This window comes from Coccinella septempunctata, chromosome 8 (genome assembly GCF_907165205.1).
Source record: "Coccinella septempunctata chromosome 8, icCocSept1.1, whole genome shotgun sequence".
NCBI classification, from domain to species: Eukaryota; Metazoa; Arthropoda; class Insecta; order Coleoptera; family Coccinellidae; genus Coccinella; species Coccinella septempunctata.
Genome location: NC_058196.1, coordinates 19,393,633 through 19,418,879, shown reverse-complemented (window position 1 = coordinate 19,418,879; position 25,247 = coordinate 19,393,633). Strand labels below are relative to the sequence as shown.

Genomic DNA, 25,247 nt, shown 5'->3' with positions numbered 1-25,247 from the left:
ATATCATATGAATTATATTTTGAACTACTGAAGAACCCCTCAATTTCTGTTACAATTATACAAGACGTAACTCTTCTCTTATAGAATTTCGCAATAATCAGGTACTTCAAGATGACTGTGATCCGTGAATTTAGTATAAGGCTTTTAAAGAATTGTGTGCCAAAAATGTTCATCTATCCATTTCTGATGTATTTCCATTAAAATATTGATTTCCAACTGTTTTTCTGTTGAAATTTTTTCGTTCCATTTCAAACTTCTGTGATAATTATACAGGGGCTTTTAAAGGTGCGTCTTTTTTTTTTGACGAAGACCGTCTATATAAAATATTCAATATGGCGGATTTATCATCCTCATAATTCCAATGCGATCACATTAAATTTCAGGTAGGTACAGGTACGAGACTGTGAAAAATAGAACGGATGATTATTTGTTTACAATGGTTCAGTAAATTCAAGACTAGCTGAATCATTTTTTGGAGTTATTCGAAAACATTTGGTGTATCGTGGGAGGTAAGGTGACACCCAGAGTAGAAAAATTGAGAAACTGTAATGTAAGTGATTGAGACTTTTTTCATTGAGAAAGTGCTATTATTGTTAATAGGCTTATGATTTGAACTGAAAATTGAGTTTTTCGCTACTTCTTTCACTGCTTAATAATTTCAAAGCACCAGTTCAGTGCATCGTTGAATTCGGGACCGAATATCAGTCCCGAATTTATTGACGTCACACGGGACTCTAGTCACATGATATTAGTGTTCTGTGGTCACAGCCTCATTTTTTACACAATAGGTGGTATTTGCCTTTGTCAAATATCATTATATCTTACATAAGATTCCAATTTCCCTGTTGAATAAATGCATGTGTCTTCGTGTCCATCTGAAAAATTTTTGACCTTCGTATGTGTTTGGCTACAGAATATGGGACCCTGTCAAGTACTGAATAGGGGCCCTCACTAGAGCAAGCTACGCCACTGTTTTCGAATTACTGTTTTTAACTGGGTTAAGTGAGGAAAATTAAATTTCAATTGTTACGCTTTTCTGTATTCATTCATATAAAATACTATATCTTCTTGTTAAAGACTGTCTTTATACAATGGTTTGGTCGTGTACCTATATGCTTATAAGATGTAAATAAAAAATTACTGAATGAATAGGGTATTTTAACGCCTAGAAATATACATGCTACCATCGATACTCATTCTCGTTTATTGTTGTTTGGATTGACTTATCAACCGGTTAGCCTGACGTAAAATATTCAGTCGCAAGACAAATTAGATAACCCTAGACCTCCTGCTGAGACTTGATAACAATTACCATAAATGAAAGAACAACAAAAAGTTTATTCATTTTAAGAGAGCATAGTCTTGGGATATATGTGCACCTGTTTCTTATCAAAAAAAGTAATCATGGAAACGAAGAAAATAGGTAAGTTCATTCATTTTACAATTCTATAACCTAAAAGTTTTAATTTAATAGCATCTGTAGGTAGATGATCTACACGGCAGCATCACTTATTAACTAATAATTATTAATTCAAATGGGCAAATATTTTCGTAGTTTATTTCGTTCATTTCTGGATGGAATTAATCTCAAATGAATAACAAAATAATCATAAAATATAATAATGTATTGTAGATTGCATATATATTAACACTATCAACGCAGGTTGTCTATGGTATATCAACGCGACAGAAATCGAATTCGAATTCATAAAAACGTTCTTTTACATGAAGAGCTGAGGAGTTAGATATTCCTGAAAAAACTATTTATCTGCTGATGCGGACCTTCAAACTACCTTAGTACTTTAGCTCATTTCCTTGTTTACGACCGGAAGGACTATTTTGACTGCGAATACTCCATAAATCAGTCCAACCCAAACGTTTGAGACTATTTTATTATTTTCGGCATTCCAACAAAATAATAAGACTACCAAGGGCGGTCCTAGGCTGAATTTGTGGGGGAGGGAAAGTATAATAATCGAATAATGAGCAACCTGATTGTGCTTTCAATCATTTCATTATTATTTATTTTCCTGGGCTAATTTCAATAATGGAATAAAAAACCCTGTTCCCTAGAACAATTGTGCGTAAAAAGAGGTTAACGTATTCGTTCTCTCTCACATATTATCATTGAGTATTAATTTCAGTTTGAGCTTAATTTGATACTCAATGATATTATGTATGTTTGTAGTTTTATAAATACAAAATAATGGTGAATGCGCATATTTCTTCATGTAAAGCCAGCCAAACTTTGAATTTTAACATGTAATCAATACAGTTTTTATTTAGTGAAATGAATGTTCAAATTGTGCACCATTGTGTCAACCTAAAATAAACAGTCCTAATGGTTCTTTATGCGAGTCAATCTTCAATAAGATTTTTTCAATTCGTTTCAGCCTGCCAAATCTGCAGGCCTGTGAAATTTATAAATGCTTAGCTTAAGCTTAACAAACACTAGAACCAGAATGGACACCAAAGACCTTGAAAATAAAAATTGAAAGATTCCTCCCTCCATTCCAAAACTGATGATAATGAAAATAACCACTCCTTACTTCTGTTGGTTATTTTCTCAGTAAGTAATGGTCTTTAAAATTTTCAAAGATAATAATTTTCTGAGCATAAATTAGATACATTTTCCAAATAGTCTCAAAAATAGAAGACCCAGGAATTCAAGACAGGGGATCTTTGAAATAAAAGCCCATAAATAAGAGCTTGTGTTCTTATCTTATCCTTATACTTACCATTATGCAGTTATCACCCTGTGACTGACTATTTGAAACTCAATTGCTTCAGCATTTCTTGATGTACGATTCAGTACAACATCTTCTTAAATTTATCAGCGTTTATATTTTACAGCTCTATTATCAGTATCTGACAAAACTGGACTTATCGAATTTGCAAAAGAACTGAATAATTTGGGATTCACTTTGGTAGCCAGTGGAGGTACTGCTAAGTCTGTAAGAGATACTGGGGTACCAGTAAAGGATGTTTCTGAAATATCAGGTGCTCCTGAGATACTTGGTGGTCGGGTGAAAACTTTGCATCCCGCTGTACATGGAGGTATTCTTTCAAGGTAAGAATATATGAGATAAATTTTCCACTTCGATAACAGACATTCCTATGGAAAGGAATAAAACCTTAAAATAATCCAATTTAATATAAGAATTCTTTCAATGAGTTGTAGATAAGACTGAATTTCTCAATTCATTAGTGCAATAGGGTTATCTTTGTTTTTCAGTATTCTTGGAGTGAAATATTTTTCTTAGCGAAAACAATTTTATACGTAATTGTTTTTGAAGGAGATTTCACGATAATTATGCAGTTTAATCCAGCCATAGACACGGTGTATTTAAAGGTGAGGCTTTTTAACAGAAGATTGAATGGTCAAATAAAGTGTTTCACCAAAAAAATACAAAACTTTCAAAGCAATGGGAAAAAACTCATGAGGACTGACTCAAGCATATGGTTTCGGTTATTGGTCCGTTCAATTCTTACGTGGGAATGAAAATGAAAACTTGGGATTGCCGAATTTTTCTCATTATCTAGTAACTTTAACGATTTTATGAAATGTCTCATTTCGATACCATCTGACAGAAAAATACTTATGACCAAGTGTAAAAAAATAGAATATTAGTTCGAAATCTCAAATTCGTCTCAATTATTCACAAATGTTTTCACGATGGTCATCACCATCTTTTTGGTCGAACACCAAAGATTATAAAGTTAGGTTAGGTTAGGTAACACAATTCATACAAGGGTAACACATAAGAGTACTTTGATATCATAAGCACTTTCAATAATCTGTCTCGACTTTCTACACTGTTTTCATCCCAAATCGCACGATACAATATTTTTTCAAATGACCTGATGCAACTAATCAGATAGACTCGGATGTACTAAAATCATCCATTAACATTATCCAGTCATATGTTTATTTTTCATTTCGTTTTTCTGATGCCAGAGTCATCTCCCACAGTCAAGCTTCTAGAGGTTGTAGCTCAGCCATCTTGAATATTTTATATAGACAATTTTTGGTGAAATGACTTATTTTGATGACTTCTACCTTCTTTCAAAAAAAGCCTCACCTTTTAAAAGATATCCTGTATAACTGAATAACTTTATTAAAATTCAATGTACAGGGTCCTAATGAAAACAGTTTGATGAACTTGTTCAATAGGTCCCTATATATACAGGTTGATTCATAACTATCGGGACATAGGCTAAGGGCAGATTGCCAAAATATGGCGATAGGACCAAATATACCTCAATGAAATATTGCTGTGGAAAAAGATAGAGGGCGTTAAGGTTGAATTTTTTTTCGTTTTTTTCTAATTCACTGTATGTTTTTTCATCCGTTTTTAAGAAAAACATAATTGAACAGTTCAGAGCATCGGAAGGGAATTTGAAGTTACGATTTATTTATTTTATTTATTTATTTCGACGATAAAGCATAATTAAAAACAATGCAACATAAAAAGAATAAACTCAAATTAAATGTTTTACGTGGCCTCCTCCATTGTTACGTTTTCAAAATCAAATCTACATGTCCCTCTCGGTCAGGGCAGTTCTTTTTCAGCTTCTAATTGTCTGTCATCATTCTTACGTTGTCGTACCCTATTTTTCAAGTACTTTTATTTATTTTTGCAATCAAAATAATTGTGCCGCTTGCTGGAAAACCGTTTAAATGACGACAATTATCAGAAATTATCTCTACATAACACTGTTCATGGCGATATGTTCGATAGTTTTTTCGATGTCATATTTGCATAGCCCATTATTGGTTATTCAATTGCTCAATTATGCCCACTTTTGTGAAACAGATCTATTTTTTTATGATACAACATGGAAACTGACTCATCTCAGTCAATTTTATTAATTTAGTTTAGCGATTAAATTAGGAATAAATAAAACTGATAAAATTTGGCCGAATATATAGCGCCGACATTGTTCAGATTGCGCATGAAATGGAAAATCATTATTATTATTGTTTTAGGCTCATTCCATCTGATTTGGCAGATCTTGAGCAGCAAAAAATTGATCTCATCCAAATTGTAGTTTGTAATTTATATCCGTTCGTGAAGACTGTCAGCAATCCAGATGTCACAATAGCAAATGCTGTGGAGAATATAGATATAGGAGGTGTGACTTTACTCAGAGCTGCTGCTAAAAACCATGCCAGAGTTACTGTTATTTGTGATCCAAAAGATTATTCCTCTATAGTTAAAGAGCTGAAAAGTTCCACAGACACTGACACTTCGGCGAACACAAGGTAAATATTATTTTATATTTGTATTGAACCACTCAATACACAAAATTTTTATTTATTACAATAATTTTCCCTCAACTTTTCGAGCATGATGCATTGTGATTTGTGATTCATAGTTCAACAGCCAGTTGGGTACACCCATACGAGATGAAATACCCAATAGTTGTAGGATCTACATTGGCTAATAAATTGTAGAAAAAACAGGCTATTTTATTAGTACAGTCACAGCCCTTTTAAAGGTAAGCGCACATACATCGGCGTCGGACGGACGGCATGGAAGGAACGGCACGGCAGCGGCGGAATTTTTATGAAGGTATCGCACATATAACATCGGAATCGCCGGACTCCGGAGGAATAGATTAGTTGCGAATATGTCTTCAAGCGGTGAGGAACTAGCGTTTGTTCTGGAGGAAGAAGAGTTTCAAAAGCGAAGGAATCGTAGACGAATGTGGATACATGACATATGTAAAAAAGGAAGGATTTTGGAGAATATGTTCATTTATTTCCGGACTTGATGAAGGACGAAAAAAAAATGGTTGCTATAATTTCTGTCACTTAAATTGTACAGGGTGGGCAAACTTCGATGTTTTAGCACTACAGCTTTCAAACCAGAGGAGATAGACAAAATCTGATACCCCATTCTCGTTCTCTTTTTCTGAGAAACTAACAATAGTAGTAGTCATTTTTGGCCACTTTCTTTTGTTTTCGAGTTATAAGCAAAAATTGGAAAAATGGCGATATCGAAATAAATTTATATCTCCGCTAATATTGATGATAGAGCTCTGAAATTGAAACATTATACAGGCACTTTTTTACGTAGAATCCAGTGGCGTGCTCGACTTTTTAGCAGGATTTTTAATTACGAAGCTATGACCCAAAGTTATTTTTTTTTCAAATGGGAACACTGGTTTTCTGTGCAATTTTTTGAAAGCTTAATTTTTACTGATTTCAAAAATATATAACATCATATGGTTTGTATCAATATAAATAATAGAAAACGGTCAAAAACACTTTTTCTCAATATTTCTATGATTTCAACTTTTGACGAGCACAGAAAAATAGAGTTTCTTATAAAACAAGAAGTCTCCTTCCGGCAATGTCATTCTTTCTATGCTTTTTACCAATTTTCACAAAATTTGAATCAATATATATTTCATAAATTTTTATAATACTGAAAGGACTTATAGAAAGAGACACTGGTAATCATACGATGCTATATTTTTCTATGCTCATCAAAAGTTGAAACCATAGAAATATTGAGAAAAAAGGTTTTTGACCATTTTCTATTATTTATATTGATACAAACCATATGATGTTATATATTTTTGAAATCAGTAAAAATTAATCTTTCAAAAAATTGCACAGAAAACTAGTGTTCCCATTTAAAAAAACATAACTTTGGGTCATAGCTTCGTAATTAAAAATCCTGCTAAAAAGGCGAGCACGCCACTGGATTGTGCCTGTATAATCTTTCGATTTTAGAGCTCTATCATCAATATTAGCGGAGATATAAATTTATTTCGATATCGCCATTTTTCCACTTTTTGCTTATAACTCGAAAACAAAAGAAAGTGGCCAAAAATGACTACTACTATTGTTAGTTTCTCAGAAAAAGAGAACGAGAATGGGGTATCAGATTTTGTCTATCTCCTCTGGTTTAAAAACTGTAGTGCTAAAACATCGAAATTTGCCCACCCTGTACAATTCACTATAATTTTGTACGCGCAGTATTAAGTTCTCCTGAAAACTCATGCTTCTGCCGTGAATTCGTATTTCGTATGACTACCAGTACAAGCCAATGCATGTAGAGACTTGTAAAATGACGCAGATGCCGCGGCAATCTCCGATTGGTATCGCACATATGTCGGGATCGGCCGACACATCACGCATCGGTCGGAATTTAATTCTCGTTCCTCAATTCCGTCGGATGCGATGCGATGCGATGCCTGCCGTCCGCACATATGTGCGTTGCTCCATTCAGTTCCATTGAAAGTAATTTATTCCGATCGGTACCGTCCGTCCGATGCCGTTGTATGTGCGCTTACCTTAAACTGGGCTGTGGTATAGTCTATACTTTCTGAAAGTCATAGGTTTGGAACCACTTGGATTATTTCATTCTTTTATGGTGAGAAAATATAACCGGCGCATTCCCATCGACGTGTATAGAAAAAAACCAGAAATCCAGGCCCGGCTCCGTGAAATTTCGAATGACGGAAAGATGCCCATAAAACACACTGTATAACGAAATTTAGAAAAGTAATCTAGGTATGTGGAAAGAGCGGGAAACATCGACAGCCGACATCGTTGATTGAGTTATGGGGTACTGGTAAGCTCAAATAACAGCGAAACTGGTCTATCGCTACTCTTCTTCGATGACGACACGTTTTCTTGCTCTCTGATTTACTCTGAGTTTATAGATTTTTGCCAGTCCAAATCATTCATTCATGATAATCAGAATTATCATAATTACTCATAATAATTGTGAAAATATACTATAAGAAATCTGAAGTAAGTAAATGTTGGTCTTTTTCTTGTTTGTATCGATATTTCGATTAATAAGTTAAATTTTTCTCTTCTCTTTTCATCATGGCCAAGGATTAATGTTCTCAAAATATTCGATAAAAATTTACCTAAGCGCGGTCCCGCATTTTTATTTTCAGTTGATTGGCAAATCAACGGTGATGAGTCAAAAAAACTCCATTTAATATGTACCAATTCAAAGTTCGGACATTTAGGTACCAAAAATGTCATCCACAATAGCCATTACAGGCCCTATGATCATAAGTTTCTGCAATCGTCTGGATGTCCTCCAACCGGAGTTGAGCTATGTACACTTAACTATGAAACACCTTGTAGAAATCATCCTCACTTCCTTCAAATCCCCTGGCCTAGCGTGGGGCATAGTGCATACGTACAGTGACTTCATAATGTTTTCAAATAAATTCAATTCCAGGCAACAATTGGCTCTAAAAGCTTTCACCCACACCTCTGAATATGATCTGGCAATAACAGACTACTTCAGAAAGCAGTATTCCTCTGGAGTGTCCCAACTTACTCTACGATATGGCATGAATCCTCATCAAAAACCAGCACAAATATTCACCACTTTACCTAATTTGCCTCTCAAAGTAATCAACGGTTCTCCAGGTTTTATAAACTTATGTGATGCTCTAAATGGCTGGCAGTTAGTTAAAGAATTGAAAAGTGCTCTAGGTTTACCTGCTGCAACAAGTTTCAAACATGTGTCACCTGCTGGAGCTGCAGTTGGCACAACACTCAGTGATATTGAGGTCAGTTTATAATTTTATCGATTTTTATATAGGAGAAACTGCCTGTAACTATAATGAATAGTAAGCCAGCGTTATTTTCAGGCGAAAGTATGTATGGTGGACGATATGACCGATCAGTTAACTCCCTTAGCTACAGCATACGCAAGAGCTAGAGGTGCAGACCGAATGTCTTCTTTCGGAGACTTCGTAGCCTTATCAGATGTTTGTGATGTTCCTACAGCTAAAATAATCTCGAGGGAAGTTTCAGATGGTGTTATTGCTCCAGGCTATACTGAAGAAGCTTTAGAAATACTCAAAAAGAAGAAGGGTGGAAATTATTGCATTCTACAAGTAAGTAACAGGACCCACAGTTATGCTTGTAGTTATTTGATGTATTACCGAAACGGTGATTCGCGGTCGTCCTGGCTCAACGACAAAATATTCGTTACTGGGCCGAAGTGATGCCCAGACGAAAACATGAGCGAACATGGCCTAAAAGTCATAGTTTGGGCAGCAATGCCCGACTGAGAGCATCATTGGTTCTTTCTTTCACGATGATCGACGAGGACCTGCGGTCAACGTGAACTCCGAGCGTTACTGTGCCATTTGTTGGGGCAATTTTTAGTGTCAGAACTCCATTTGGAGGATTCAATCAGCGAACATGGTTTCGGCAAGATGAAGCCACTTACCACACTACGCATCATTTCTCGTAGACTCGTAGAGGGACTATTGGATGGCCCCCCAGGAGTCCGCCTGATTATTTTTTATGGGGATATCTGAAGGAGAAGGTTTATAAACCTAGATCGCGAAATTTAAAGCGAAATATTCGAGTCGAAATGGTAGCAAATTCGAAAATTGTTTCCATGGTTAGATATAGTAAACTACACATATTGACAATAATGAAAATGCCGGTACAGATTTTTCTTTGAATCCTCCTCAGCAGAAATATTAAATAAGTGTGATTTGCCATTTTTACCATTTTCTTCAAAATGATCTCTATAGCTAATAAACTAATGAGTTTTATCCAAGGCGTAGCATATTGTTGCCATTTTAATTAAATAAGAAAGTAGTAGACTGTTTCCGGCATACAGTCTCTGATCAATCGAAAATACACATTTTTTTTCCAATTAGAGTGTTCTAAGAAGTTGATGTTGACGTTGAAGGGTCTGCGAATGTTCAGTTCCGAAGCGAAATTCATTCACTAATATGTATTATCCAGCATTATTTTTGTGGAAATCTTTAGAAAAGTCAATTTTCTTAGCGAACAATCGTTTAATTCTGAAGAATCTGGATTGGAAACACAGAGAACAAGCCATGAAAGAATTAAACACAAATTTGAAGAGGCAAACTGCTCTCTATCTGTGACTACGATACGAGCATATTTGTATTACATGGAGTGCAGAGTTGAAGAACATTTTAAAGCTCAATTTTGACAGAAGTCTTGCTCAAAAATTACGAAATCGGTAAATCATCGTCTCATTTAATGTCAAAAATAAAGGATATACTGCTCCACATGAGTTAGGGATATTGACTTATATTGCAAAAAAATATAGTTAAAATAAGATTTTTGTGATGAAAATTCATATTAATATGATTTCAAGTTTCAAATTAATTTTAGCCTGTAGGTCTGCAGCGTATACAGGGTGGTTAAGAAAAATCGAGTAAAATAACGAAATTTTATTCCCAGAGAATTCAAGCATTTTAAGACTATCAATACAATGTATGGCCTCCACGGGCATCAATAACAGCCTTCTTTGCATACTACACACGAGGTTGTTGAATATTTCTTGAGGAATTTGGTTCCATAAACGGGGCAGAAGCTCTTTCAGATCATTTAAGGATTCTGGGGTAGGTTGATGATTATCTAATCTTCTTTGGAGCATATCCCATGCATGTTCTATGCAATTCAAATCTGGTGAGTGCGGAGGTATTGGTAAATGTGGAATACCAAGCTCCTCGCGCGCATTCTCAACTAAGGCTGCACGGTGCGGTCTAGCGTTTTCGTATAGAAATTGAAAAGTTTCACCAACAGCAGCGTGAAAATTTGGCACAACATTGTCAATGACATGCTCCCTATTGTGTAAGGCGGTCATATTCCCAGAACAAATGGATAGATCTGTGCGCCCGTTGAAACATATCCCGGCCCATACCATAACACTACCCCCTCGGAATGGATGGACTTCTTGGACATAGCCACGATTACGGGGTATGCGTGGGATTGTCCATACCCTTATCCTTCGAGAATCTGAAAATCGTCCATATCTGGATTCATCAGTGAAAAGGACACTACGCCATTGATCGTTCCAATTGATATGTTGCTTTGTCCATTCCAGTCTTTGTCGCTTATGGTCACGTGTTGATGGAACCCCTCTTAACGGACGTCTAGAACCTAGATTCACCTCTCTCAAACGTCGTCTGATGGTTTCGATGGAAACTTGGACCCCATCTGCATTTTGAAGAGTATTCCGTAGCATTCTACACGTAGATGTAGAGTTTCTTCTCGCCGAAACGGTGATGAAATGATCCTGAGCAAATGTTGTTTTTCGTCGCCTACCAAGCCTTGGTCTTTCCAACACGGAACCTCTCTCCCTGAACTGAACCTATTCCAAAGTCGAGATATCACACTTTGGCTGACTTGGAGCCTTTCCGCTAGAACAAGCTGAGTTAGGCCACCCTGTAGCATTCCGATAGCCCTATTAGCCTCAGCGTTTGTTAATTTACGTCTTGGAATTTTCAGAAAACTCAATTCAAATCGGAGCCGTTGATAAACTGACTTCATTTCAAAATAAAAACATTCATGAAGCATATGCAAAGAACCAAATTGACCAGATTGACGAAATGACTAATACTGATTTTTATTGGATCGATTCAATTTGTTATTGAGTTTTAAATGATTTTACAGCGATTTTTTCGAAGATTACATACTTTTAAAAAACGATTAAATACGATATCCCTAACTCTTGTGGGGCAGATTATATTTCAATATGCCACTAATCTACAAACACGTGGCAAAGTTAACATAGTACCAATTAATATTGGTACTTATAAGTAATAAAGTGAGTAAGGACTGTAAAACATTAGAGTTAGAGTATACCAATAAGTATAAAGGTTGCAGAAGTTCGCATCAAGTTCATTTTCGAAAAGCCTAATATGCAAATTTTCAGCACAAAGTAGTGATTAGTTCCCCATTAACATACAACGCCTTATACAAAAAATAATCTTTATTCTTTCAGTCAATTGATATGGTGTCGCAAGAGATTTTTGTGCATCCTTGTCGTAAATGAAATTAACTTTGTTCCAGATCTGTCCCAACTACGAGCCGGATCCAATCGAACGTAAAATACTATTTGGACTGACATTAGAACAACAGAGAAATAATGCCGTTATCGATAAAAATTTATTCAGCAACATTGTGACAAAGAACAAGACCTTACCAGAGTCTGCTATTCGAGATCTTATTGTAGCCACTATCGCCCTGAAATATACTCAAAGTAATTCAGTGTGCTATGCGAAGAATGGACAGGTGATTGGCATTGGTGCTGGTCAGCAGTCCAGAATACATTGTACCCGATTGGCTGGCGATAAAGCAGATAATTGGTGGTTGAGACAGCATCCCAAAATATTGAATATGAAATTCAGGAAAGGCGTGAAGAGAGCAGAAATTTCAAATGCAATCGATAATTATGTAAACGATACTGTTGGTGAGTATGAAAAATTATAAAATAGCGAAAACGCTGCATGGTTCGGTAGAATAATAAATAGAAATCAACACACAGTATGTCAATTTGAAGAGGTACCAACTTTAATATCCAGGTCCCCATGCAAAATCAGAAAAAATACAAAAATAGGCGGTAAACTTTGGTTCGCACGGGGAAATTTTATACGGTTGGTTCCAATCAATTTGTATCAACTCTGTGAGCGTGATGTTCGACAGGCACCCCTAAAATCTTAAATGGGAAGGGGGTTGATGAGTGATATCTTGTTTTGAAGGTAATTCGAATTTCGTGGCACGTGTGTTGTGCTCTTCACAAACCTTTTAGGGCTTTCACTCCCAATCTCTGAAACAAAATCAATTGAAAATGAAATCAACGATTTGCTCCTGCGTCAATTCTTGCACTAATTTGTCAGGAGCAAATTAACTAGAAAAAATTGTTGCCTGACAATGAACTCAAAATAAATAACGTTGAAATTATAATTCTTCGTATATACTTTAACTTTCGATTCTTCCACATCTCATATCTGGGCAGTGTTTCATACAAAACCGACTCTAACTGTCCTTAGAAGGAATCTTCTGTAAGCTGTGCCATTAGTTATGCACAAAACACAGAATTGAAGGTAAGAATACGCACTGCATCCAAGAAATTCGAGTTGAAGTTTTCCAAAACGTAAGGTTCGTGTTTAAATATGCCCAGTAGTTATTTTCATGTTTCATTGCAACACTTGCTATCGTAACTGCTTTATTTTTTTGCAAGTGTGTATGATATTTTTGAATAGACTAGGTGTCCCATTCCCATTTAAGATTTTAAGAGTTGATGTCATGACGCTTACCAGGGTTGATATAATTGGTTGGAACCAACCGTATAAAATATCCTCCTAAGAACCGAAGTTCAGCTCTTCAACCACATGCTTCACCATTAAATGAGAAAATATAGCGATCCCTAATTTTTGCAGGCAAAGACATGGATCGAGCTACATTTGAGGCTATGTTTGACAATGTACCAGAGTCTCTGACTCAAACGGAACGAAAATCTTGGATGAACCAATTGAAAGGTGTGTCCTTAGCCTCTGATGCCTTCTTTCCATTTAGAGATAATGTGGATAGAGCATTTTTGGTGAGTACAAATAAAACTCTGGCAAAAATAATACAGAGAATTTCCTATCTCATCTTAATAACTTTAAGTAAGCACTTTCTTAATTATTAACTCTCTATACTTTTTGAAACGTCTTCCTAATGTTTAATGACAATTTGGCTTCCATTCGAGTACCGCTCGCGCCAATCTTTTTTTGATCATTCGTTTCACATGGTCATACCAGTATGAAAAAAAATAGAAAATTATGCATTTTCGAAATGTGGCAACACTGCGTTCGAGCTCTTGGAAATCAATCTGTTGATTGATAAAAAGTACTCTAAGGTAGATATCTAACTTAGAACGTTTTTAGGAAAACCTGCAATTCGATCAGAAAGGTAACATACTTACTGTATATTATTGGGGTTCATGTATTTAAAGTTCTATTCCAATGTCGGATGAAATATAGGTATAACTTTGTATTGCCACTCTGTATACAATAAAGGAGTTAGTCGTATTATATTATTGAGGACGGACTGTTGTAGACAAATTTTTCGGTATCTCCTATGGTTTCGCATATAAGGTATAGGGTTAGTGTTCTGTTCTATAGGGTCTTTTTCTGGCGAACACATTGTACATATAGCAAACTGCCAAAATCAATCAATTTGGACATGCTGTTGTTGAACAGTTGTAGAACATGTATAGTATTTTACTTGCGTTTAATCGGTACTATAACCCTAAGCCTAGTTGCACACACACCGATTTTGGACGGCCGATTTTTTATCGGTCGTCCAAATTCCAATAGTGAACCACGTGTGGGAACGGGACCTTGCACATACGCCGACCACTGATCGGTGACGGTAAAATGCCGGTGAGAAACCGTTCAATACCGGCAATACCGGGATGTAGTGGCGTGCGTGACTAAGTACACGTTTGTTCTAGCACCGATTGTTTACCATTGAACTCAAGAAGGAGTTCTTTCTTTAGTTCAATGTTTTTTACCGACCATTTCAGTCGAATTCGTTTGGCTGATCGTTTGGCCGGTAAAAATCCGGTGAGTGTGCTAGCAACTGCTACCGATAAAATATCGGCCGATTTTATTCCGGGCCGTCCAAAATCGGTGTGTGTGCAACTAGGCTAATGATTCGTAAAACTTGAATTATTTCCTATATGAACTTTTCGTACGAGTATTACCATTTTTTATGATTTTTTTTCAGAGTGGTGTTACGTTCATAGGAAGCCCGGCAGGTTCCACTAATGATGAAGTCGTCATTGAAGCTTGCAATGATCATAAAATCGTCTTAGCTCACACCAACCTGAGGCTATTTCATCACTGATTTACTCGAAAATCATATGAGACACCTGTATGAAACAGGTCATTCTGGTAGCTTGTATCGTTTTGTCATTTCATTATAATAATGAATATGTGTGTATATTACATATTATTTTAATTATATCCTAAATAGAATAAAATTCTTCGATATTATATCGAATCAATTATTATTAGAACCTACTGGTATGAAATGTTATCTTCTTCGATATTGACGCATCCAAAAAGCTAAACGCCACCTAGCGGTCAAATCACTAACCTAGTAAGGTAATACGTTGTAATGATGATTAATTTTTTGGCGGAAATGCACACTCATTTTAGAATAATCTTTTTGTTTCGTTTTGAATAATTTTATTTCGTGTTAATTTTTGAAGGGAATATTTTCAGTTTTCAATTCAGGATTCCGATATCGTTCGGAACTGTTAACATTCCGCACCGTTTCTATTCCGTTTTCAGTTCTGAAAAAAGCACCGTATAAAACATCCTGAATTGGGAGATAACAGAGTTTTTGTTCGCCAGTACCGATAAGCAGAAATTGAGATGTCTTCATTGACGCAAAATTGACCGATTTTCGACATCCGGGGCACATCTAGTTTCTACACCCCCCTGGTGGGTATAAAAGCAGATGTCCCCCGCAGGTCGATTTAATTCATTTTTATTCATTGAACCCGATTATTGCTGGAGTACGCTAAATCGAGATTTTTCTTTTCATTTAAAGCCTTTCAGTGGAGAGTTTCCTTTTTTTCGTTCGATTTTTTTTCTCTTGTTTCGCCGAAGTATATTTCTGTTCCGGTGCAAGTGCACGTACAGAACTGAACCGTCCAGAGTCCATAGGTAAGACAACACTCCATATTATTATCTTGGAACATCAGCATCCAATCTCACCCTTCCTATGCCACATTTTCAGTTCCACCCCTACTGTAGGTACGATAGCCTGCCGGTGTGGATACCCGGAGGGGTACAGAACGCAGTGAGGTGGCTAACCTTCCTTAATTTTTCTTTACTTTCCAGTGAACACCCCTACTGTTAGTACGATACTCTGCTGGTGTGGCTACTCGGGGGGTGTAGAAAGCACCTAGGGGTGAAGCTTCGTAGGTCTGTGCCGTCTTACTTCAACCCCTAACCTTGCTGAGTTCCGTCACTATTGTCCGTTAACTGTGAGTCTTAGGTTCTGGCTGGCGAACGAGTCCGGCGTATCGCTTTTAAGATCGGATCCCCCTTTTCATTCCATCCGTTTCACTCCGTAAATTCACCACTTTATATTGTTGCTTGTATCTTATTCATTTCAAGTGCGTAAAGTAGACTGTTTCTGTTCAACCCATTATAGCACGCTTTTCACTTGACGGATTTTTGTAATAGTGCCTTCTGTGTTTCCTTTAACGAGTCGACAAATAAAATTTGTGTACTTTGATTTTGACCTTCACTGGTTGTCGCTAACACCCTAGACACCGCGGGACCTTATTGTCTTTGACTCGAAGCTACCAAGGTAGGTTTGCTATTTTCCCTTCAAAGAATAGCTGGCGCTAGAGTACCCCGAGGAAAAAAGCGTTACAACGTATAATATGGTTTAGGTCTCAGCGGCACGCTTTTTAAAATTAGTCGCACACGTATTTCTACACGGATTTTACATTCCAACATTATCTGCTTGAATTTTTCATATCTTCATTTTACTGGCTTGAAAAAAGAATAAAATATCGAGAAACTAAGGCTGGAAACGCACCGGATGCAACATTTTGTTGCGAGACGTTGCGCATCATTTTGTCTCGCAACAAAATGTTGCAAGCTAAAATCTAACTATCTTTCGCTTGCAATATTTCGGTTGCAACAAATTTTTCCTAGTGTATTTCTGAAGTTTGACAGGATCACACGTATTTCGACTTTCGTTTTTTCGAGGTGAATTAATTTGTATACGTATAGAAAATGGACCCGAATATCCTTATATGGCAATTTCTTCAATTACTGGAACCTGAAAAGTAGATTTGGATACGTCCTTTAAACAAAAAAAGGAACATACTGGGATTCATTGGAGAGCTCAGGAATGATCCAGAGAAATTTTATAACTATTGCCGAATGAACATCGAAACTTTCGACCATCTTTTGAGTTTAATCAAAGAAAAAATTCGCAAGCAAGATACGAATTATTATTATTATTCATATTATAATTATTATTCATTATTATTATTATATTATTTCGAGAGTTTGGAGGTCATGAAGACTATTGTGTCCTATAGTATATAACATTACTAGCAAGGTAAGAGAGTTTTACCTCCTTGAGCCAGTAGAACCCGTTACCTTGCGTGTATTGTTTTATATTTTATTTGTTTCTCATTTGTAAAGGTTAGATACATTCCAAAAAAAATCTCAATAATTTGTCGAAAATGTCGTAAGCTATGGAAGCGTTGCTATGAACATGTCTGTTTATTTTTCTTTACATTCGTTTTGGCGAAAGCGAAAATGAAGCAAAATGGTCTATGCTGAAAAGCTGCTTGCGAATGAAAGAAAATGACCCTGTTCGCAGGTTTGTTTTCCTTAAAAAATTAATTGAAAAATATGACGTTTAGTTGTCATTTGCAGATTTCAAAAGGTAATAGCGTTTCTGAAATGAAAAAATGAGCCTTATACGCCAAAAAAGGCCAAGGTTTTAAGTAAAGAAGAGGCTGAACAATTTCTTTCACATGCTCCTGATGACCAGTGGTTGCTGGCGAAAATTGTAACAATATTTGGGATTTTTGGATGTTGTCGATGTGACGAAATTCTCTCCTTAAACATGAATGAAGTAGAAGATATGGGAAAATACGTTATTGTGACATTGCGGCAAACAAAAAATTTAACGACAAGAAGATTCACCATAACCGATGATGGCTGCAGTGCTGCATCATCTGTATTCTGTATAACATTTTCTGCATGTTATACAGAAAATATGTAAATCTTCGGCCTCCTCGAACAGAAAGCACCGAAATTGCGATGAGTTATGTCGATGATTCGGTCAACAAAAAAATCGAAATGTCTAGCAAATTATTTGGTAGTAAGGAGAGTACAAATGTTCTGCAGTCCTCGAGTTCAGCAGTTTCTGAGTCAACAGATGGTTCATCATCAAAAATCTGTATTACTGGAAATAACAATTGTACCATCATTTTCAACATAATGACGATAATACAAAATTTTATAATTTATAATAAGTAATACTACTAACTTGTAAAAATTTTGCAAGTTAACTGTCAGTTTAACAAATTAGTGACTTGATAAAATAAACTTTCTCGATTAATATTGTGTTTTTGGAAACTGACGTTTACAAATTTACAACATTAACTGCACTGAATAGTACAGGTATAAATTTTCTTGCATTGGTGACGCAATGAGATACAGTATGCCTCATAATGTAAAAGTAAAAAGTGACCTAAATCAACTGTTGACTAAAGTATTGTTTGTATTATTTCTACTCATCATCTGGACAACAGAACTTCGATCAATAGATCAATCCTCTAGTATGTTGCAAGGTGAATGTTGCAACCTCTTCGGCAGGACTGCTTCGCCTTTTTGTTGCGAAACGTCTCGCAACGTTGCAAGCAGTGACTTTCTTCCCATTTCATTCTGAAGGGAACGAGAAGCTTGCAACATCTTGAAACAAAATGTTGCATTCGATCAGTTCGAACCTTCGGTAGAGCACCTACTAAATTTGATGCGAAACACCTCGCAACACCTCGCAACATCTCGAAACGTCTCGCAACGTTTCGAACCCGTGTTGCAAGCGGTGCGTGCCGTCCCATTTCATTCTGAAGAAAATGCGGAGCTTGCAACATCTCGCAACAAAATGTTGCATCCGGTGCGTTTCCAGCCTAACCAATTACATGAGACAAGATAATCGATTCAACTTATACAGTTTAGATTAAAGTTTAGATTCCAATTTAGATTAAAGCCTTCTTTAACCTGACAAAATTGATCTTGAACTCATTCAAGAAAAAGGAAAAGTACTGATATAAAGATGCGCGTAGATTTTGTTGAGGATCGTATCGCCGAGAAATAAAAAAAAAAATCACTACAAAAATAGTGTATCAAGTCGGCAAACGGCCTTCAAATCTTTCAGGAACCTTTAGAATATTCACTATATGTATCTACAAGTTTAATAATTGATTGGATCTGTATTTCTGGAAGTATTTTTCTGGGAGCTGTGTAGCATTGATAGAGTTCAGCGCACTGCTTATGCTTTTGAACAAGCGCCCGCCCATTAGTTTGACTTACAGTGTGTTCTCCCCATTTCCCTTATTGTAATTCAACATGAGAATATTTGGTTTCATTTCATTTTTCTCATCATATGAATTTTTATTCCAAGCATTCACACACCTTCCAGTAATGTTAACTCTGAGACAAGCTCAGTAAGATTTTAAAAAACAGGTTAAATAAAAGAAATTATCTTATGTCATCATTTTATTCATTTAGAATAATCAATCCTGATGATTTCCCCAACGTATCTGAAATATAAATAGAAATCAATTAAATTGTACATTTGCAACACAAGTAGGCATATTTGAAAACATTCTACAGGAATAGGATAACTAAGGGTGGAAATGGTTAGGCTTGAATAGGTTCTTGATAAGGTATGATTATGATATATACCGCCTTTCTTCAATATTATTCTTCTAATATTATTATTACGATACTCTTGAAAATTTTGTGAAAGTGGACTCTGTAGGCTTTGATAGTGTTCTTCAGCACCCATGACATTGCATAAAGACAAGACTTTAGACAAGTCGCAAGGTTGTATTTTCGCGGGTAATTTGTCCTTACAACCTCTTGGCCTTGTGTATAGTATTATTAGCACTATAACCATCATTAATATCTTTCATAATGTAACGTTTTCTTCACTTAATTAAAACGTCTAACTGATTAAAATTATTTATTTACACTTAATACTAACACTTATAACGAACAAACTAACTACGTCACTACTATTTATTTCCACTAGTCCGTCGCTTGCACTGTGAACTATACTGCGCTACCTGCTCCTCCGCTGGGCTTATATAGGCGCCGGAAATATTCGCGATTCTTCCGGAAGGAAGCGGCCGCCAGGTTCTTTCAAGGGTCTATTGTAAAATTTGAAAAAAGTTTTTGAAGTCGGTGTCCAACCTGCTGTATTTCGAATTTGTTCGATATTTACACCAGCCCTAAATGCGGCTGATGTGGATGCATGCCTTAGGGTGACCAGCCACCGAATGCGAAGTTGAGCATTTTCAGTACTAATATAATTGACAAGCTACGAATCGAGTGACGTAGCTCGTGATTTAGCATTGAAAAAGCTCAGCTTCGCTTAACTTCGCATTCGGTGGCCGGTCACCCTTATGCTATGGGCAGAGTAGACTGATGTATCTATTCCTGCATCATACAAGGTCTTTTTGATCCAGCGACAGTCTGTGAAGATACAGCGTGAGTAGGTTTTCTTAAAGTCAATATGAGATTCTTCACATTTTTGCGACACAACTATGTTTGATTTATATTTGCTACAATAGTGGAGGCTACACACAGTTTCGGATTATTGTTAAAAAATGGAAAAATTAATAATGGTGGATATCTACCTGGGGCAGTCGTTTTGGGAATTTTTATCTCAATTTTGTCTGGTTTAAGTCAAGGGTGCACTATAAATTTTTTTTTTTGAACATATGATAAGTCTATTATATCATCTATCTCAAAACAACATACAATACAAAGGCCCGTTTGCACCAGTACCCTTTAAAAGGAGTACTTAACTAAGCGTCATTTAAAGTTAACTTCTCAACAATATCTCAACTTCTCAATGAATTTGATGATGAGAAAAGTTTGTTGCTAACTTTAGAATATTCTTTGAGACACAATATTGAAAATAAAAAGACTGACGGCATAAGAATTAAGTCAAAAGAAAAGGCTTTGTATTCAGTAATGAATTCATTCAATTCTCTAAATCTATCTAAAAAGAGAAGTTCTGCAGCCAGTTCATAAAATTATATCAGGTTAGAATCCTGCCCTCAAATACTTAAGTGGTCATTACAGGAGCACTTAAATTTAAGGTTAGCTTTAGCTAGTTGAATGTCAGTTAACAGCTAGTGCAACGTAATTTAAGTTGAGGGTTCATTTTAAGGGACACTTAATACTAAGTATGTTTGGTGCGAAGGAGTCTTAGTAGATATTGCTTTTCGGTGGATACACTGTTTTGACAAATGCAAGTCGCCGAATTGCAAAAATACATAGATTCTATGGAGTCTGCTGATTACTGGTAAAATTTCGAATATTCCCCCATTTTGCTTAATTTTTCCTGTATAATTCCGTTTATCGTTGGTCAAAACGGATAATTTTTGGCGACACTCGACTTTAAACATATGCTAAAAGTAAAACTCTACTTCGCACCTGCGGAAATTTCATACAACAAATATGACGACACTTTTCCAACTTTTCTCGATTCTAGGCTATTCATAGCAGATCGAGAAAACATGTTAGATGTTAGAATCATCGTTACACTCCCAATCGGAAGCCCAATTCTTTGGCTTTCTTACTACATCTGCAACATTCCAAGTCCACTATTTTTCACGTCAAGATTGTCAGAATTCCGAACATACCTTTCTGGCAAATATTTTATATTTTAATGTTAATTTGACAGCCTCCGATGGTTTCGCCATATGGAGTTTTGTAGATTAATTATAATATATAGGATTATTGATCCAAGATAAGTTATGAATTTTTCGAATAAATCAAAACTATCTCATCAGTAGTTCCTCAGTATTAATGTTAAAATAGTCACTCACATTTTGGCATAATTATTTAAATTTTCAGCAATTTTTAGTGAAAGAATTTGAAGCGATGCATAGGTAAAGGACTATGGAACTTTTCAGTCAGAGCCAGATGAATCATTAGTTGTAATTATATCAAATTGATAATTCCCCTGGCATTTCGAAGCAATTACAAGGAATTGGTGCTTGGGTATTTTTTTAACTGCATATAACAATCTCAGAACATAGAATTTTCTATATTCTAAGATAACAATCCTCTCAAAACAAAATATCTACCTACTAGTAGAATGCTGATGTCTCGATATTTCACTTTCAAAATCACAAGCCAAAGAGTACTTCAATAATCTGTTATAATTTTCGAAATTTCTAATTACTGAACATTTCGATCAATTGTAATGAGATGAATTATCATAATACTAAAATCCCTACCTCATATTATTCTAAAAAAAATTTAATTGTGGAAGTTTTTCAGATGAAAATCTACTAATTCTACAAGGGGGAGGACAATATTACATCAGGAAGGCAGGCTCTAGTTCTTTAACTTACATCTGTCTTTGCCTTCAGTTTTCTATCAATAAGGCCACACAAAGTTTCTGACCTCACAGAGAGTGAATCAATTTTTTCAATCAACTGCTGATATGGGGAAAGTGGCTGTGCTCCCATTACAACATGACCTAGTTTGGAGTCGATCTTCGCATCCAATCTGAAAAAAAGAAACTCTAATTCAAAGCAAGAAATAATTTGAACATCTTTTGTAATCAGAAGTTGCCTGATGGCCAATCAAACGCATGATTGATGGATTGGATCCTTTTATTAGAATATCCCCGGTTTCATAAAGCTCAATCGGGGAATCAACACTTGATTGACAGATAAACATCACTTTGTTTTCATTCAATAATTCAATTATCAGAATTCAGAATATCATTTTCGCATCAATTTATAATCTATAAACGTCCATTCAATGATTCCAAATTGCTACTTCTTCAATATATGTAAGAATGAAAAAAGGTTTAGTCTTTTTATTTTTAGATTTTTGAAACACTGTCAATTGGCAGCTCAGGCTTCTTATGGTGGCAGACTTGGTCCCTAAAGTTTCTTATGACACATAATTGATATAAATAATGTCTGATGCACAAACAAATCATTAAGAAATTTTGAAACCGTGATGATCTCTATCGATGACTGTATATGGACCCTTTTAGATCTTTAGGAGATTGAGTGAGCATAAACTCATTCTCACATTAGACACAGTACCCTATTTTATAATGCTTCTTTAAAAATAAAGGATCACTTACCTAGCATTCCTTATGAGATTGACTATCCAGCATTCGGCTTCATCAGGGTTCATGTTGAGTTTCTCAGCTAGCATTCCAATACTAATACATTGATGAATGCGACAGAAAGTTTCGAAAATCATAAGACGAGCATTCTCGACAAACTCTTCTAAACAAGAGATCAGGAAGAAGTCGTTGAAAAGAACTGTTTGGCAATCTTGTAGTTTCTGCCTTGCTCCATCAAAATCAAAATTAACATATAGATGTTCTAAAAATTCAGTGATTGGATCTTTATAAGTATAACTTTCTTGTTGGATGACCTATAAAAAATTAGTTCTTTTAGAACAGTTTAAATTGGTTGAAGATCAAAACTAACCTTGATTAAATCTTTCAATGCTGATCTTCTTCCGCGATTGATGATTACTGCAGTTGCAAGATAACGAAGAATATGGGGACACATAGTTTGGATGGCATTCAAGTAGTGTGGTTTGTATAAAAACATTTCAATTATGAGTTCTCTTCCCATTGCATGATTGAAAAACACAAACAGTGACCAGTGAATTAACCATGTTCTTTGTTGCAATAAGTTCAGTGAGCTATTGCCTCCAAAATGGTTAGAACTAGAATCTATATAATCTCTCAACTTATTCAAGTCTTCTAAGGCCGAATCCCAGTTTTGTACGAGAATTTCAGATGCAAACTTTCCCCATAACACTGACAAATAGTTTTTGTCATTTGATGGAAGAACAAGCATACAAAAGTACAGGTAAGAAGTGGATGCAGAGTAGTTGCCACAATCATACCTATACTTCGCCAATTTGTACAGGCTATCGATCATTTCTATTTCGAACTAGAAGGAAAATACTGTATAAACTCAATACACAAATGTTGCGAGCCTACTACCTTATAATCCTTGGATAAATAATTGATGAGAGTTTTGGAATCCCTCATAGTCTCCATATTACGCATAACTTCGTCATCATTCAAAATATGTAAAATTGGATCGACAACTCTCTGTAATTCCTGTAGTTTGTCAACTACCATTTGGCGTCGTTGTTTCAACGAATCTTCAATAGCCTCGTTTTGATATAATTGATTCCTTATATCAATCGCATAGTCAATCATATTAGTTTTACTCAAAATATCTAGCTTTGCTTTCAGTAGTTGCTTTTCATCATAAATCTGGAATCAAATATTGAAGTTATCTGAAACTAACCTGAAAAATTTTACTAACTTCCTTGGCCGACAAAAATTCGAGGAGAGGAAAAACCAAATGGCGATCTAAATATTGCCCCATTCGGGGAGTTAGATCATATTTTGCCATTTTAAATTAGATGAAGCAGTCTGAAATTAGGAAAAAATTATCCACTTCACAATGCTTTCTTGTTGTCGCCACACAACGCAGAACCACAGAGGAATAAAAAAAATAACCTAACAAGTAACCACAGAACGGAGCATAAATATATGTTCTGTGCATACATAATTTCAAACTAATTTTAAAATAGGTATTTAGAATTCGCAATGTTTATTAATGCACTGAAACAAGAAACAAACTCATCATCTCGTGATTCAGGCGTGCGGCCTGAATCACGTGACTCCGTTTAACATCATTAATCAGTTCAGTGATCGTGAGTGAGCGTGCGTGAGCCAGGCAAGATGTGTCGTCAGCGGGCGTGATTGGGCCCAAGAAGATATATATCTCCCAAAGATTATAGAGTATAGAGTCTATAATCTTTGATATCTCCTTGATCGGGCCTGTGATATTCTGAATGTTCATCGGTTGAAAGCAAAATGACGTTTATCCGTAAATCAAGCGTTGATTCCCCGATCAAGCTTTGTGAAACCACTCGTTTTCATAAAGCTTGATCTCTGGGATTGAACGGTTGATTGACGGATAAATTATGTCAATAAGTTTTCTATCGAGAATTCAATCATTCAGAATCAGAATATGATTCTCGCAGCGAATGTAGATCTATATCCATTCTATGATTTTCAATAGATACCTCTGCAGAAATGAAAGGGTTCCAGTGATTTAGTTTCGGAAACCGAGTGATCGGAAAATCAAAGCTTTGCGTAACCCGCTGCAAATGTTTGAATTGGATACCAATGGCCGTTATGTATCATAAACCTGACCTGACAAAAAGCATTCAATGCTTTTTTTGCATCCCAGCCGACAATTCACAAGGTATCATACCCCGAGTATGGCATCATCGAATACGTTTTTAGCCGATTCGTTTTGGGTAATGTGCACATTAGCCTGCTAAATATGAAATTCTCTGACGCAAATAAACATTTTATCGAGCATTAGCCGGTCCTCGAATATAAACCTTAGTTTAACCGGCTAATCTTAAGTTTATGCTCACATGTATATTTATTGAGGAAAACAAGAATAACTTCCAGCAGCATAAATGAGTATTCATTAAAAAATAAATTGATTGATAGTCTTCTTAAATATTTGCATTATATATTGATTTCATTCTGGGTTGAAATATCTGGATTCTTTATAATGTGGTTTCTACTGTAATTGGCTTTAAAGTTAATTTGCAGTCCAAAAATCCAAGATTGGAGA

The 25,247-nt window shown here is 35.8% G+C and overlaps 2 protein-coding genes across 2 annotated transcripts; one reads left to right on the top strand and one right to left on the bottom strand.

The window, feature by feature from the left end:
- Positions 1–1,242: 1,242 nt before the first annotated feature.
- On the top strand, positions 1,243–14,807 carry LOC123318906 (bifunctional purine biosynthesis protein ATIC). The gene is made up of 8 exons (XM_044905686.1): positions 1,243–1,423; positions 2,854–3,070; positions 4,991–5,266; positions 8,217–8,553; positions 8,635–8,883; positions 11,834–12,233; positions 13,204–13,364; positions 14,537–14,807. Exons 1-8 carry the CDS (start codon positions 1,372–1,374, stop codon positions 14,654–14,656), a joined length of 1,812 nt encoding a protein of 603 aa, XP_044761621.1. The 5' UTR covers positions 1,243–1,371; the 3' UTR covers positions 14,657–14,807.
- Positions 14,808–19,059: 4,252 nt separating this feature from the next.
- Positions 19,060–24,105, bottom strand: LOC123319192 (eukaryotic translation initiation factor 3 subunit E). The gene is made up of 6 exons (XM_044906055.1): positions 23,913–24,105; positions 23,582–23,860; positions 23,055–23,528; positions 22,700–22,998; positions 21,951–22,107; positions 19,060–19,118 (listed from the first exon to the last, which is right to left on the bottom strand). The coding sequence occupies exons 1-6, from the start codon at positions 24,000–24,002 to the stop codon at positions 19,092–19,094; spliced, it is 1,326 nt and encodes a 441-aa protein (XP_044761990.1). The 5' UTR covers positions 24,003–24,105; the 3' UTR covers positions 19,060–19,091.
- Between the last annotated feature and the right edge of the window lie 1,142 nt (positions 24,106–25,247).